At 38.2% G+C, this 14,101-nt stretch overlaps 1 protein-coding gene across 3 annotated transcripts in view; it reads right to left on the bottom strand.

The window, feature by feature from the left end:
• The window catches only part of NUP210 (nucleoporin 210), a 178,069-nt gene that overhangs the window by 71,488 nt on the left and 92,480 nt on the right, over positions 1-14,101 (bottom strand). For all 3 annotated transcript variants that reach the window (XM_074198373.1, XM_074198375.1, XM_074198374.1), the window contains 3 exons: positions 9,391-9,536; positions 2,428-2,649; positions 399-572 (listed from right to left, as the gene is read on the bottom strand). In XM_074198373.1, the coding sequence (XP_074054474.1) occupies positions 399-572; positions 2,428-2,649; positions 9,391-9,536 (542 nt within the window). The remainder of the gene's footprint in view (positions 1-398; positions 573-2,427; positions 2,650-9,390; positions 9,537-14,101) is intronic.

Raw genomic sequence — 14,101 nt, 5'->3', positions numbered from 1 at the left:
CAAATGGGATTGAGTGGCTTGCCCAAGGCCACACAGTTAGGTAATTATTAAGTGTCTGAGACTGGATTTGAACTCAGGTACTCCTGACTCCAGGAACACTGCACCACCTAGCCACCCCCAAAGCATACTTTAAAAAAAAATAAAACCTTTCTTATTTTCTTGGGATTTTCTGTCTGTATTTTCTTTCACAACCAGACTAATATGTAAATGTTTTGCATGACTTCACATATATAATCAAAATTAAATTGCTTGCCTTCTTAAGGAGAAGGTAGGGGAAGAAGAGAGCAAGAGATCTGGAACTGAAAATTTTTTAAAAAATGAATTAGAAGTTAAAAGAAATGAGAGGGTTCTACACATTGGTCTTTCCATCACCCCATTAGTCTTAGGCTCCTACTTACCACTTGTTTATTCTGTTGCATCAAAGGGCAGGACAGATCCAGCTGAGGGCTAGCATAGACAGGTGTCAGGGTGAGCCTTGAAGGTGGAGCACAGATAAACTTCACCACAGCTGGCTCTGTGGCTGGGAAGGGATTGGTGACACTGGGCTTGTTTCCAACTGTGAGAGCGATGACCTGTGTGAACCCCACAAAAAAGAATGTTACCATTCAGGGAAAGCAGCAAAGCAGCAGCAGGACTGGGAAACTGCTTTCCCTTTCTATGTCTAACTCATTTCATGACCCCTCTCAAGTCACTTAAGCATCCTAGACTGTGGCTCTGTTTCCCCAACTATAAAATGGGAATGATGATTCTCTGTCTGCTATCTACCCCTAAGGGATGCTAAGAAGACAGATGAATTAATATGGGTGAGACATTTTGAGCTTCTCAGACAAAAAAAAAGTCACTATAAAAATTCAAGGTTGTATTTCCATATTCACAAGTTCACAGGTTTTTAATGAGAATTTAAACAGATTTGAAAAGGCAGACATAAAAAATGAAGTATAGATATAAGTTATAGCATGAATAATGGTAGTCTAGAGAGGACACCTAGGAGAGCATTAGAAAGGCTAGGATCCAGAACCTATGTGAAAGTACTTAGACTTAGGACTGGGACTATTTAGAATAGAACAGAGAAAATTCAGAAAGACATAATAATGACCTGGAAGTCATAGACCAGAGGTCATAAATTATATTATATGAGAGCTAGAAGGAACATTAGAAGTCATTTAATCCCATCTCATTTTACAAATGAGGAAAATGAGCCTCAAAAAAGTTATGGAGGTTGTCTGCAGCTACACTAACAGGGCTTAGGCAGGATTGGGACTCAAATTCAAGTCTTTTAATTCCCAAGTCCAATTCATTTACTATTGTGCTGTGCTGCTTCTTGGAAAAAATCTGTCTTTCTGTCTGTCTCTCTAAGGGTATACTCTAATCCATGAGAAAAAAATGATTTCTGTCAAAGCCAGGAAAACCTCTTGACTCATACTGACTGTTCAGAGACCCCAAAACTCTCAAGCCTACAAGTTTCAGAGCAGGATTACAACAGGGTCATGGGATACAGCACTAAGGATGGAAGTGACTTCAGGATATACCTGGTCCTAACCTCCTGATTTTAGAGATAAGGGAACTGAACACCAGGAAAATGATGTGATTCATCAAGTCACAAAGGAAATAGGAACCAGAATAGGCTCTGAAAATAGGTCCTTCAGACACTTAATAATTACCTAGCTGTGTGGCCTTGGGCAAGCCACTTAACCCTACTGCCTACCAAAAACCTAAAAAAAAAAAAAAATAGCTCCTAACTACAAAGCCAATGCTAACTGATTTGCATTTGCAGGGGGAGTTTAGTAGGCATTTCATATACCACAATTTAAAGGTCAAGGGTCTTCTTCACCAACCTCCAAAAATTAAAAATAATCCAGTAAACAACACTGCAAAATGTAAGATCATAGATTTTTGCTACTTATTCCATGGCTAAATCCCTTCTTGGAGGAGAAAACCATTTCATGAGAGGATCTAATTGGTTATTTCCAGCTCTGGCATTTTAAGTCTAAGGTCCATTCTATCTTTGATATTCTATATTCTAAAGTCCTTTCCAACTCTATTCATCTTGTGGGTGGATGTCGTCTCTGCTGATTGTCTAAATTCATTCATCCATCAGATCCCTTTCAATTGGACAGTTGTATACATTTTTCTGGGGGGATTTGGAGGAAAGAAGTATAGAAAGTATAGAAATATAGAAAGAATAGAAAGAAGAAAATTCAGGAGAACAAAATGCTAGCAAGGGAATGAAGGCTAGGTGGGGTATCTGGGAAGCTTGCATGAGTTCTTAAACAAGGAATGCGGACCACAGACAAACTAACAGTTTCCCAGTTCTGCCAGGCAATTCCTTTTTCATTTTACTCTATGACAGTCTCCTGGGTTCTGTTCCAGTCCTTTCTGTGTTTCCCCTTCAAGACACTCCTCACCACTGTCCCTGCTGCTGCTTACTTGTTCTCCCAAGGATTTACAAGTCACTCGGATCCAATGCTGCAGGTAGTTCCGGGATGCAGGGGGACCAAACAGGGACAGACCAATGCTCTCACTGTCTTCTGAGGTGATGTTTCGGAAGAATTTGGAAGGTTCAAGGACCCAAGGCTTTGGACCCCCTTCAAATAACATCTCTTTGGAAGAACCCAGAGTCACCAAAGCCACAGAAGAAGGATCAATTGTCTGAAAAGGAAATAAATGACATGTTTTTGATGAAAAAGGTAGAGAGATATGGAGGCAAGAGTAAATGATGAATAGTGCAAGTCCTAGATGCAAGTCCTAGCTTGTCCATGCACTATAAAAATGTCCATGCACATCACAATTTGTCTGTGCCTCAGTTTCTTCAGCTATAAATAGGAGTAATATAGACATTGTACTGCTGGAATTATTGTAAAGAACATAGAATTTAGAACATCAGGGACAAAAATAATATCACTTTATAGATGAAGAAACTAAAGCCTGGACATAGAAAATGATGGGTCACATTAGAGGCTAATAACAGAATGAGGATTCAAAGCAGGACCTTTCACTCTAAATCCAATTTTCCTTCCACTGTACCCCAGTATTATAATGATTTGAAAGCCTTCTGAAAATTTTAAGGTGCTACACTGACCCAAGCAGGTTCAAAATTCAATTTATCCTCCCTTTCCAAAATCTCCCTTCTTCCTAAGTTTCCTATTTTTATTGAAGGCACCACCATCCTCCCAGTCACCCAGAATCAAAACTCAACTCTTCACTCTTTATCACCCCCCCCAGCCAATCCATTGCCAAGTCTTATCAATCTTATTTTTGTAACATCTCTTGTATATATGTCCCCTCTCTCCTGCTCCACTACCACCATCTTCATGATCTTCCTCCTATACAATTGCAATGGGCTGTTGGTTGGTCTCACTCCCTTAGGTCTCTTTCCAATACAATCCTCTTTTCCACTCAGTCAAACTGATTGTCCTAAAGCACAGAATTTGCCATTTCTGTCAACTCCAGGATCAAATATAAAACTTAGATTTGGCATTGAAAGCTCTTCAAAACCTAGCCTCCTTCAACTTTTCCAGACTTATCACTTCTTGTCCTACTTTCCATTCCCCTTCTTTTCCCTTAATTCTGTCATCCTTCTGCTGATTATCTCCAAATTATTCTATATACATTATATAGAGTTTGTTTGTACATAGCTATTATCTTTTCCACTGGATTGTGAGAGTTGGGGTTGTTTATTCATATTGCCATTATTGTTACTACAACTATAATTATCAGAAAAGATATAGAAAAGGCACTGAGTTATGGGATAAATAGCCCCAGAAGCAAAAAGTGTTAGGCATTGTAGATGTGCACAACAGGAGAGAGGAAGTATTAGAAACCTGCAAGTGATACATGCCATCACATATAGGAAGATATGTATATATCTCCTAGTTGGTCAACAGTGAGAAGCTACTACTTGGTGGGCAGGGACAGGTGTAGAGTGGAGGGGGCTGAGGGATGGGAGATTCTCAAAATGGAGCAAAGGAAATTCCATAAATGCTTCCTTTTGATATTGTGTAGCCCAGAGTGTTTGCAAGGGTATTAAGCATCATGAAGTGTAGAACAAATTTTTTTCCTAGGCAGTCCTGAGTAGAGATCCTATTCATGAAAAAGATAATTCAGGTTCTCTTTGACTCAGGACTCTTTTTTTTTTTTTTTAGGTTTTTGCAAGGCAAATGGGGTTAAGTAGCTTGCCCAAGGCCACACAGCTAGGTAATTATTAAGTGTCTGATACCAGATTTGAACCCAGGTACTCCTGACTCCAAGGCCGTGCTTTATTCACCTACACCACCTAGCCACCCCAACTCAGGATTCTTATGCATAAGCTACATCCCTTTCAGCCACCCTATGAAAAAGGTAAAAATATCTACCCCCCCAAGAAGTAGTATGTGAATGAAATATTTGTAAAGTGCTCTGCAAACCTAAAAATCTCTATATAAATGCTAGTCGTTATCATTTTATTGTTGTTGTGATTATTATTACAACTAACTAGTTAGCACCACCTCTATTATATACACGTAGACACCAAGGTTCATGGAGGTTACTTGCCCAAAGTTACCCAAGTCAGTAGCTGAACCAGGATGGAAGTTCAGATTCGATTCCAATTTGCAGTGACTTTAGCCAAACACACACCAAAGAGCTCCTATAAATAATGAGTTCCTTTCCTTCATCCAAGTGCTTGCTTACACATCATTAGCTACCTGGCTGTGAGCCCAAGAAGGCCAAAAGAGATAAAGTTAAAAAATAATAATTCCTTGTGTTGGTATGGTGCTTTATAATTCACAGAGTACTTTCAGTCAATTCCTTCATCTGACCTTCACCATAACCCTGTCGACTAAATGAAAGATTAGGAATGCCGCAGTAGAAAGAAGTCTAGACCCATTTCTGCCATTAATTCACTTCTTTTCTCTTTGCCTTAGTTTCCTTTTCTAAAAAGTTTGACTTAATGATCTGAAAGGTCACTTTAGGCTCTGCAATTCTGTTTGTATTTCAAATAAAAACCCACAAAAATACAGATTATAATATTAAGAAATGGGCTTGTGGGATCATAGATTTAGAATTGGAGGAGTCATAGAGGTCATCCACTTCTCCAAGGTCACCTATGGATTGAGTCACAGATCTAAGAAACCAAATCTAAGTTTCCTGACTACATATTCACCTGAATATATAAAGCTTCCAAACTAGACCTGCTACATTTTTTTATCTTTAAATAATGCATTATGCACTTAATTTTCAGCAGAACCAAATAAACACACATTTACAATTATTTGCACCTAAAAATGAATTTCTACATACAATATGACCATAACAGCTTATATCCCTTCCTTTCTCTGTTTACTTCATTGTTTTCTGAAGTACTGTAATCAAGAGACTCAGAAAAAAAAAGCACCTAAAAAGCAGGGACTTGTGCGTGGGTGGCCCTAAGAGTACTAGGTATTGGGAAAGTCACTTAGAAAGAAAGGGTATAATCCCCCAAGGGGTCAGGGACTGAAATTAAGGCAACTCTGAAATTAAGTCATTTAAAGTTTCCCCTACTCCAGCTAGGTATGTGGCTAAACTTATTTGAATCTCTCTACAAGGCAAAAGCCCCTACATAATCTCATAATCAAGACCATTCAATCAGTGATAACAGAAGTCAATAGCTGAAAGGGAGTTTGGAGGTCACCTTAGTCTAAGCCATACTTTCACAAAGTATGAGTTCGGCAACAAGAAGTAGCTAGTTTCCATATGAATATCCTCAAACCTTCTAAGATGGCCTATTTTGGGGCAACTCTGTTAGGAAGTTTTCCTGCCATCAGGGCTAAATCTCCCTTTGTAACATAGATATCTGCATGTTGTCTCACCCATTAGAATGGGAATACCTTTAGAATGAAAGCAAGGGAGCAAGTATCTTTGCCTTAGATTACCGCACAGAAAAAAGTTCTTGATAAATCCACGTTGACTAACACTTGTTTTATTGAACCAAAGCAGATTCCATACAAAAAATGAGTTGGACTGAAGTTAACCTTTGCATGCCCAATTAAAACAAAAGTTCTAATGATTAAATTATCAGTGTAAACATAGACCACAGGGAGAATGTTTAAAGAGAAAAAAAAAATTATTTCAATTTCAACACTGAAAAGAATTTCAATTTTAACACTCTTGAAACTATTTCAGCAGCATCCATATGCAGATAATTAATGGGAGTGTGCTCATAAAGTAATAAGGCTTTTTAAAAAAGTAATAACTGTAATATGGTATTTCTTCAAAAAAAAGCAATATCTAAATTTATACACATAAATTGGGTATACATCACCGTGGGAAATTATACATTTAATCAATGAATCTGGAAACTGTTTTCAGAACTCATTTATTTAGTGGTTATCACAAAAAAAATCAGCTTTAATATAATAAACAATTCATTTTTAAGAAGCAAAACCCCTGCACTGTAACTAGCTGAATTTGCACTCAGAACAAGATAGACATGGCATCCTTGGAAGATGCATATCCAAATTTTTTTGTTGTTGCTGCATTCAGCTTTCACCACCTGAAGAAAGTTTCTCACTTGCCTCTCCCTTATTGCCAAACTGCTAAATTCCTATCACTCCATGAGATCATCCATCTTATTCCTAGGACTTGACTATGAATAAGTTTAGACTGATTTCTAAAATCTTATCTACTACATCAAAGAATGAAGATTTAAAGAGATTTGAAGGGAAGCTCTGAAAGCAATTCCAAAAGAGAAATATTCTGAGTCACATGAAGGCTATTGGAATAAGTGGATAGCACCCCACTGGGGACTACTCTGAAAGGGAACAACATTTATTTGCATGCTTAAATGTTGGTCTGTTTATTTAAAAAGGACAATTTCATCACATTAAGTCACACCTCAAATTATTCACTGAAATTATTCACACCCAAATTCATTAAAATTTGTTGGCTAGAAAAACTGTATATACTTTAAATGGAATAAAGCTCATTTCCTTTTTTAAAAAAAATTCACTAAACCAGACTTTTCATGAATTTAGAGTGACATTTCCTCCAGAGATGTTAAATTTATAAGATTTTGTAAACTTTTCAATCCTCTTTAGTCTTTGGCAGCAGTCAGGTTTAATAAGGTGATGGGATGTCTGGGTGCCACTCCCATTTGGAAGAAGTGAGATGAAAGGATTTGCTCTGAGAAGTAAAGGAAGTATGCTGATATTGCTGTCTTTGATGTCATTAGCTGATTTCAGTAAGTGAGGGAAAATGGGGTCAGCTTCAGGCCTGAGCAAACTGTCCTCAGCTATCCTCCTTAAGGATAGCATTCCTCTTAAGCAAAGGTCTTGGGAATGTATCTATGCATCCAGAAAGGAGACCCTTGTCTCTGCAATGTGGAGCTATTGTCTGTCACCGGTCATTGGGCAGAGGATGATTTGTGAAGCCTCTTTTACAGTACAGGGTCAGGACACTGCTCTATACTTGGGCTGTCATGCCTAATGTACATGAGTGGAAAACCACAGAATTATTGTGAACAGCTCACATTAATTCACCTGGGATTAGGAGCTAGGCAGAATCTTTCAGAAGCACATACTTGGAGGCTAAGGCAAATTAATCAGAGCACTAGAGGACATCTATGTTGTCCCATGGCATGATGGAGGGAACATGAGATCTGAAGACAAAGAGTCCACATTTGAATCTTGGCAATGCTACCTATCTGACTTTAACCAAGACATATCATGTTCCTAGGCCTCAGTTTCCTCATTTTTAACATGACATAGATGGAAGCAACATTGTCTTCAAGAAGCTAAGAAACAAATGCTGAAATCTCAAGGGAATAGACATTCTATCTAGCAAAAAAAAGAAGTAAAGGGAGTTTATTTATTGAAAAGTGATTGTCACATTGGAGAGTTTAGGAAACAAGTTATAAGGGAGAGTGACAATATAAGGGAAGAGTATGCTTTCTTCTTGGAAAGAAAGGAAGAACATTTGTAAAATACTGGAATGAGATGAAAGGATTCCATTCTCTTTTTTTTCAATAATAGGAAAGATCCTAAGATTACTAAAATCAAATGAGTTAATTCTCATCACATTTAACCTTGACAACTCCTTATGGTTTTGTATATAAATTACAATGTAGGGGAGAGAGACAAGGAATATGAGACATAAAAGGTAGGAAGACTATCTTGACAAACCCTTACACAAAATCACACAAAAAACACGTCTACAACTTAGATACAAAGCTGAATTTATAAGATTACAAAATCAAAGTTTTAGAGCTGGGAAGGACTTTAGAGGTTACCCAATCCACTTCCCCCCAAAATTTTAGAGATGAGGAAACTGAGTGACTTATCCAAGATCATATGCAGATACTAAGTAGAAAAGCTAGGACTTGAATCCAGAGCCTCCAATTGTGGAAACTGTGGTATTCTTACAACTATATCATGTTACAAAGAGGACTGGGTTCAATGTATCCTGAGGGCAGGTGATGGAAGGGGGGGAGGAGGTGGTGTGTGTGTGTGTGTGTGTGTGTGTGTGTGTGTGTGTGTGTGTATTAAGATGAAAGAATAAACAAATTCTTGACAGTAGCTGAGAAGACTCATTACACAGGAAAGTTTCTTTCAGATTTGGGCAAATTAAGATTTTGTTCTAAAGGGAAAGTATAGCATCACGATACATGTACCTATAGATGACACTTTTCATATGTAGCCAGTGTTTAGGAAACATGGTATCCACCTATGCAGTGGCTCTAGGCAAACTCCTTATTCTCTGTGCTCAACTTCTTTTCCTATCAAAGGAACATGATAATATCTGCTGTGTTCATCTTGTGGGAATGCTTCAAATTTCTTAATATATCAGTATCATATAAATGTGATTTTACTTTGTCTGGACTGATTTCTTACAGGATGAGGACCTGCTGGCTTTGCTTCATGTCTAGACCATTAGTCTCTATAAATTATTCCCTCTTCCAAGATCTCCTTTGATCCTTCTATAGTTGGAAATGATCTTTGTTCCCTCTGATTTGTACTTTTCCTCTGCCCTTGTCATGTTCCACTGAGTTTGGGAATAGCAGAGAGGAGAGACAGATACCATAGTAAAGAAGAGCTGGGTTGAAGCCCCACTTCAGATACCTACTATGTGACCCTGTGCAAATCCTAAATTCTCTGGGTGTCAGTTTCTTCATCTGTGAAATGGGAGTAATTTCTTGGAAAACTTCTTGGGAGGCAGCTGCTTCATAGGGTTGTTGTGAGGATCAAATGAGATGGTACAAGTGGAGGGTCTTGCAAATCCTACAGCACCACATAAATGTGAGCTGTTACAGATTTATCTATGTCCACATCAGGTCCCCACTACTAGACTATAAGCTCATGGAGGAGAAAAACTCCATAATATTGACCTTGTATCTCTTTCAGCACCAAGCAGAAGAAATAATTGTGAAGCTGGGCTCACCTTGAGTGGGAGGTAGGCAGCGATGGTGAGCTTGGCACTCAGGTGAATGTGACCGTGTTTGTAGCTCACCAGGAGCGTGGTGTAGCCCTGGATTTCAGCTCTGACTCGGACACCGCTGCAGTAATCCGAGCCTGGCTTGAGCCTCCCTGCCAGAAAGAATACATATACAAGTTAAGAATATATTTATTCTTCAAGCAAGGGTGAAGAAAAATGCTGCGCAGGGAAGAGAGACTCCTAAGCATTCCATGCTTGCACACAATCAGATCTTCTTTAGAAACACTTTGGTTCTGTTACAGTTTCACCCTGTGGCTACAGAAATTAATATAGTGAAGAATGAAAACAGAAATTCCCTAATGCCAGAGGGTGGGAGGGAGGATGGTGTAGAGCAAGAAAATGGTGGGTGATATTTATCGGGGGAAAACATGAAGAAAATGCTGATATAACTAGAAGGAAAACAGACCAGCAAAGTCTACTTGCTCATTTCCATAATTCTGGAGGCAGGTGTGATGGGAAAAGCATGAGCTCCAGTTAGGTTTGGCACTGGGAAATTTCAGCTGTGGTGTCTCCAAGCCTGGGATTCCATGCAAATAAGGTTTATGACAAGGTTCAGGGAGGAACAGGGAGAGGGAAGGAGAGAAAGGAAGATGGAGGGGGAAAGGAAGGAGAGAAGGGGGAAGAGCGAGTGCAGGAGACGGGGAGGGAAAGTGAGGAAGAGAAGGAGGGAAAGAGGAAGAGAGAAAGAGAAAGGCAGAGGAAGAGATAGAGAGAGATAGAGAGATACTATTAGAGAAACGAAATTCTGCTCCAGGTCCAGGTTAAGTAATTCTCAAGAGATTTGAAGAGATCTAGAATTACTTATTTAAATGGATGTTGGATTTCAAGGTTGTGAATTATCAAGGGAATTCCTAAGACTCAGTTTTCATATGATATGGAAACTGAACTGATCCGCCTTTCTCTACGAGATCAGATCCACAAGAATTTCCAGATAATATGATGTGAGCACTTGAAATTAATGATAATAATAATAATAATTTATGATTATAAGACACTTTCCATATTTTATGGTCTAATTATCATTATTCCCCGTTTGCTTTGATAATTCCAGTCATCATTTCATTGATATGACTACTCTTTCTATCAATCATAATAGTTTTCACTGATAAAGCATTTTTTAAAATGCAATTCTATTTTTTTTATATTAAGTGTTCATGGTGGCTCCTGTATATTAACAGTTACATAAAAAGGAGTCTTGACACTATATGAAGCTGAAATCTCCCACCTGAGCAATCTGATTGATGTCCATTCTGAGATAAAAGCCTGTAGGAGTAATCTAACCACAACTTTTCTTTCTAGAAACCTTAAGATTTTGCACTGCCCTTCCTTCAACTCACACATACTCACAGTATATAGAACCCCTTCTTTCTACACTATTAAAGGCAAATTTCTTTAATAGACGTTATGTCTCAAGATCTTGCTATGACAGTATTCTCTCTTCTGCCCCATAATGTACTGTCTCCAATTCTAAAACAGTTACTGTGCTGGAGATATATAAATTGAATAAATTTCGATTTCTCCTAGGCAGCCCACAAAGCACACAAAGCCATCCTCAAGGGAGAGACAGTAATATAGTTTGCTTGTGTTCCTCAGAAACACGGTGTTGTTTTTCCATGTCATTCTAAATTAAAACAGCTCGGCAAGCAATTGGAAACACAAAACAGAATGCTCAATCCTTTCTGGGCTGTAGGCAGGAGGAAGGTGAGTGCTCAGTGGCTTTGGGTTAGAAGATGGGAAAATGGGGGCTCTAAATTCTTCTGTAGACCCAATATCTTCCAAGAAAGGAAAAGAATCATCTTTTATAGTTTATGATGCAATGGAGGACACCCACTGGTTCTGAGACTGGAAGGCCTAGTTTTGTGCCCCACCATTGATGCTAACAACTTACATGACCAGCAGTCAACTAAAGCACCTTTAGTCTCAGTCTCTGCACCTGTTGGGGTTCAACTGGATGGTTTCGGAAGTTCCTTTGAGCTCCAGAATTATGACCTCGTGATCCTACCTAAGTATTTGTTAAATTGAAAAATCATTACCTGAATATTTCATGGTTCCTTTAAGATTGAATTTTAGGAGGCAATAAGGTAAACTATTAGGATATGGGGCTGTGAATAAAGTGCTCTTGGATTAGGAGGGAAAGAAACAAGACTCTATCAAGTGCCAAGCACTTAACAAATATCATCTCATTTAATCCTCACAAAAACTTTACAAGGGAGGTATCATTATTATTTCCATTTTACATATGAGGAAACTGAAGCAGATAGAGATTAAGTGATGTGCCTGGGGTCACACAGTTAGCAAGTGTCTGAAGCTAGATTTGAATTCAGGTTTTCCTGATGCCAAGTCCAGAGCTTTCTAACCATTATACTACTTAGATGCCTCTAATCACTTCTTCATTTCTCTGGGCCTCAGTAGGAGATAAGAGTGGTATAGTGGGGGCGGGGGGGAAACAGAATTAGCTCTGAAGTTAGAGTACAAGGGTTCAAATACCATCCCTGTCTGTTCTTGTATAACCTAGAACAAATCACTTGATCTCCTTGGAGCTCCATTATAAAATGAAGAGGATTGGACTAGATCAATTCCCAAATTCTATTTCTATTTGAAAATTTGAAGGGAAGACTTAATTGCATTACCTACAGCTCAAAAGAAAGCTAATAGAAATTATGAGCTAGTGAAAACTTGAGGGAAATTGAATACATTATTACTATTGCTAGAGTGTGTACCAAGCCAGTACCCATTTATCAACCATCTGTAAATGTAGAGTTTATCTCAGGCAAATGGTATAGAACCACCCTCGAAATGATTCTGCCCTTCCCTGGGAGAAGAGGGATATGTAGAAGACCTCTGTTTGCCAGCTTTGTGCTCTGAGGAACTGGCCAGCTAATGTCCATGTTATCACTGTGCTGGCCCTATGACAGAACTCTTTTGCTCTTTCTCTTTCAAACTAATAGCTTGCTTGTTTCAAAATTAAATATTTTATAAAGCCCCTACTAGATGCAAGGTCTCCCATTAGGTACTCTGAAGATAGTAAAGAGAAGACATATATATGTTCCTTGTACTCAGTTAGGTTATGGTTTAGGAGAAGGAGAGATAGGAGAGGGAAAAATACACAGATAAATATCATACAAATCAGAATAGGCTAAGTGTAGAATGGGAATAAAGGAGGAGTTGTGAAAATTTTAGAGACAGAGAGATGTCCTTCAGCTTAGGAAATCATGGAAAGCTACTGAAAAAGATGGTACCATTTTGTTTGTGTTACAAGGAAAACTTTTATATTGAGTGGGAAAATGGGAGTGGTACAGATAGTAACAAAAAAAAGAGCATCACTGAAAAATTATTTTAAGAATAAAAGAAAAGAAAATCCAGAAGGACACAGAGCAGTTTCATTTCAAATGGATTAAATTTGTACTCAATAAAGTAAACATTCTCTTAAAATTGTATGTATGGAATAGAAATCCACAGTTTCCAAATATAATCTCTTCTCCTTCTTTGTCTTTTGAAATATTCATTTCTTAAACTTGTTGAGCTCATATTAAAAGAAATAGTAGCACCCCAAACACGTGAAGACAATAAAGTCTATTAGAGACAAAAGGGAAAAATAGGCCATGGAACAAAAACCAAGGAAAAGGAAGAAGCAAGAAGGAGCTGAGGAACAGTTAAGTCTTGTGATCTCATTGGAATGTAAAGTGCATAAAATGAGGAGTATGAGACAAGGCTGGAAAGGAGATCAAGGGTCTGGGAGGCAACGCTAAGTTTCTGGATTAGGTTAAAAAGGCATTAGGGTAGTGTCAATCAATGAAAGTGAAGAGAGAATCCTATAGAAAGAGGTCCAAAAGAAAAGGCCAGAAATGTCCACCAAGTTCAAGTCAGACGCAATCAATTGGAGTTTGTATACTGAATCTTAGGGAATGGAAGGAATAGGATTGGGAAATGACAAGCAGGGAACAAACTAGGATGTATCCTATCTAACATACAAAGAAATCCAGTGGGTTCTCAGGTCTCTATGGAGATGAAGCCACAATGATGCTTTTGGAAAGCTGACGTTTGCTTATGGTGGCTTCCCTGCCTTCCATTGAGATATGCCAATGGTCTCAGCTGAAAATTGACAGAGTCATTAAAAGATTTTGATCAGAGAACTAAAGTGAAATACTGGCAAGATTACTCCAGTAGTATTTTCAGAATGAACTAAATAGATGTGGAGAGAATTGAGAGACCAAAACCAGAGAGATTTACTACACCAAGAGATGCTTTCTTCATTAAGGGCTATTAGTTCATCAAAGAGATCTAAAAAAAAAAAAGACAATAAGAAAAAAAGGAGCAAACATAAGCACAAATTGTTATTTCACTAAGTACAATATATCTCATTTTGATGTACTGAGTTCATAGTATCTGTAAACATTAAATAACCAGATTCCTGAGCACAATACTATGGGAGCAACAATGAGATAGTCAACTCAGTTGCTGACTGCTCATGGTCATTACCCAGTTGTAGAAATTTAGTCACAATAAGCATATATTATACTTAATTCTACTAGTTTTCTCATTAAGAAGGTCTCTAATTCTAGAATTGCCTACAGATATCCCTTGTGTATATGACACACACATTCAGTGACCCAGAAGGAAAGGTACTCCAGGGGATGGGTATATCTGCATCCCAGCT

Source organism: Macrotis lagotis, chromosome 8, assembly GCF_037893015.1.
Source record: "Macrotis lagotis isolate mMagLag1 chromosome 8, bilby.v1.9.chrom.fasta, whole genome shotgun sequence".
NCBI classification, from domain to species: Eukaryota; Metazoa; Chordata; class Mammalia; order Peramelemorphia; family Peramelidae; genus Macrotis; species Macrotis lagotis.
Note: the sequence above shows the minus strand (reverse complement) of the source record. Positions and strands in the feature narration are given on the sequence as shown.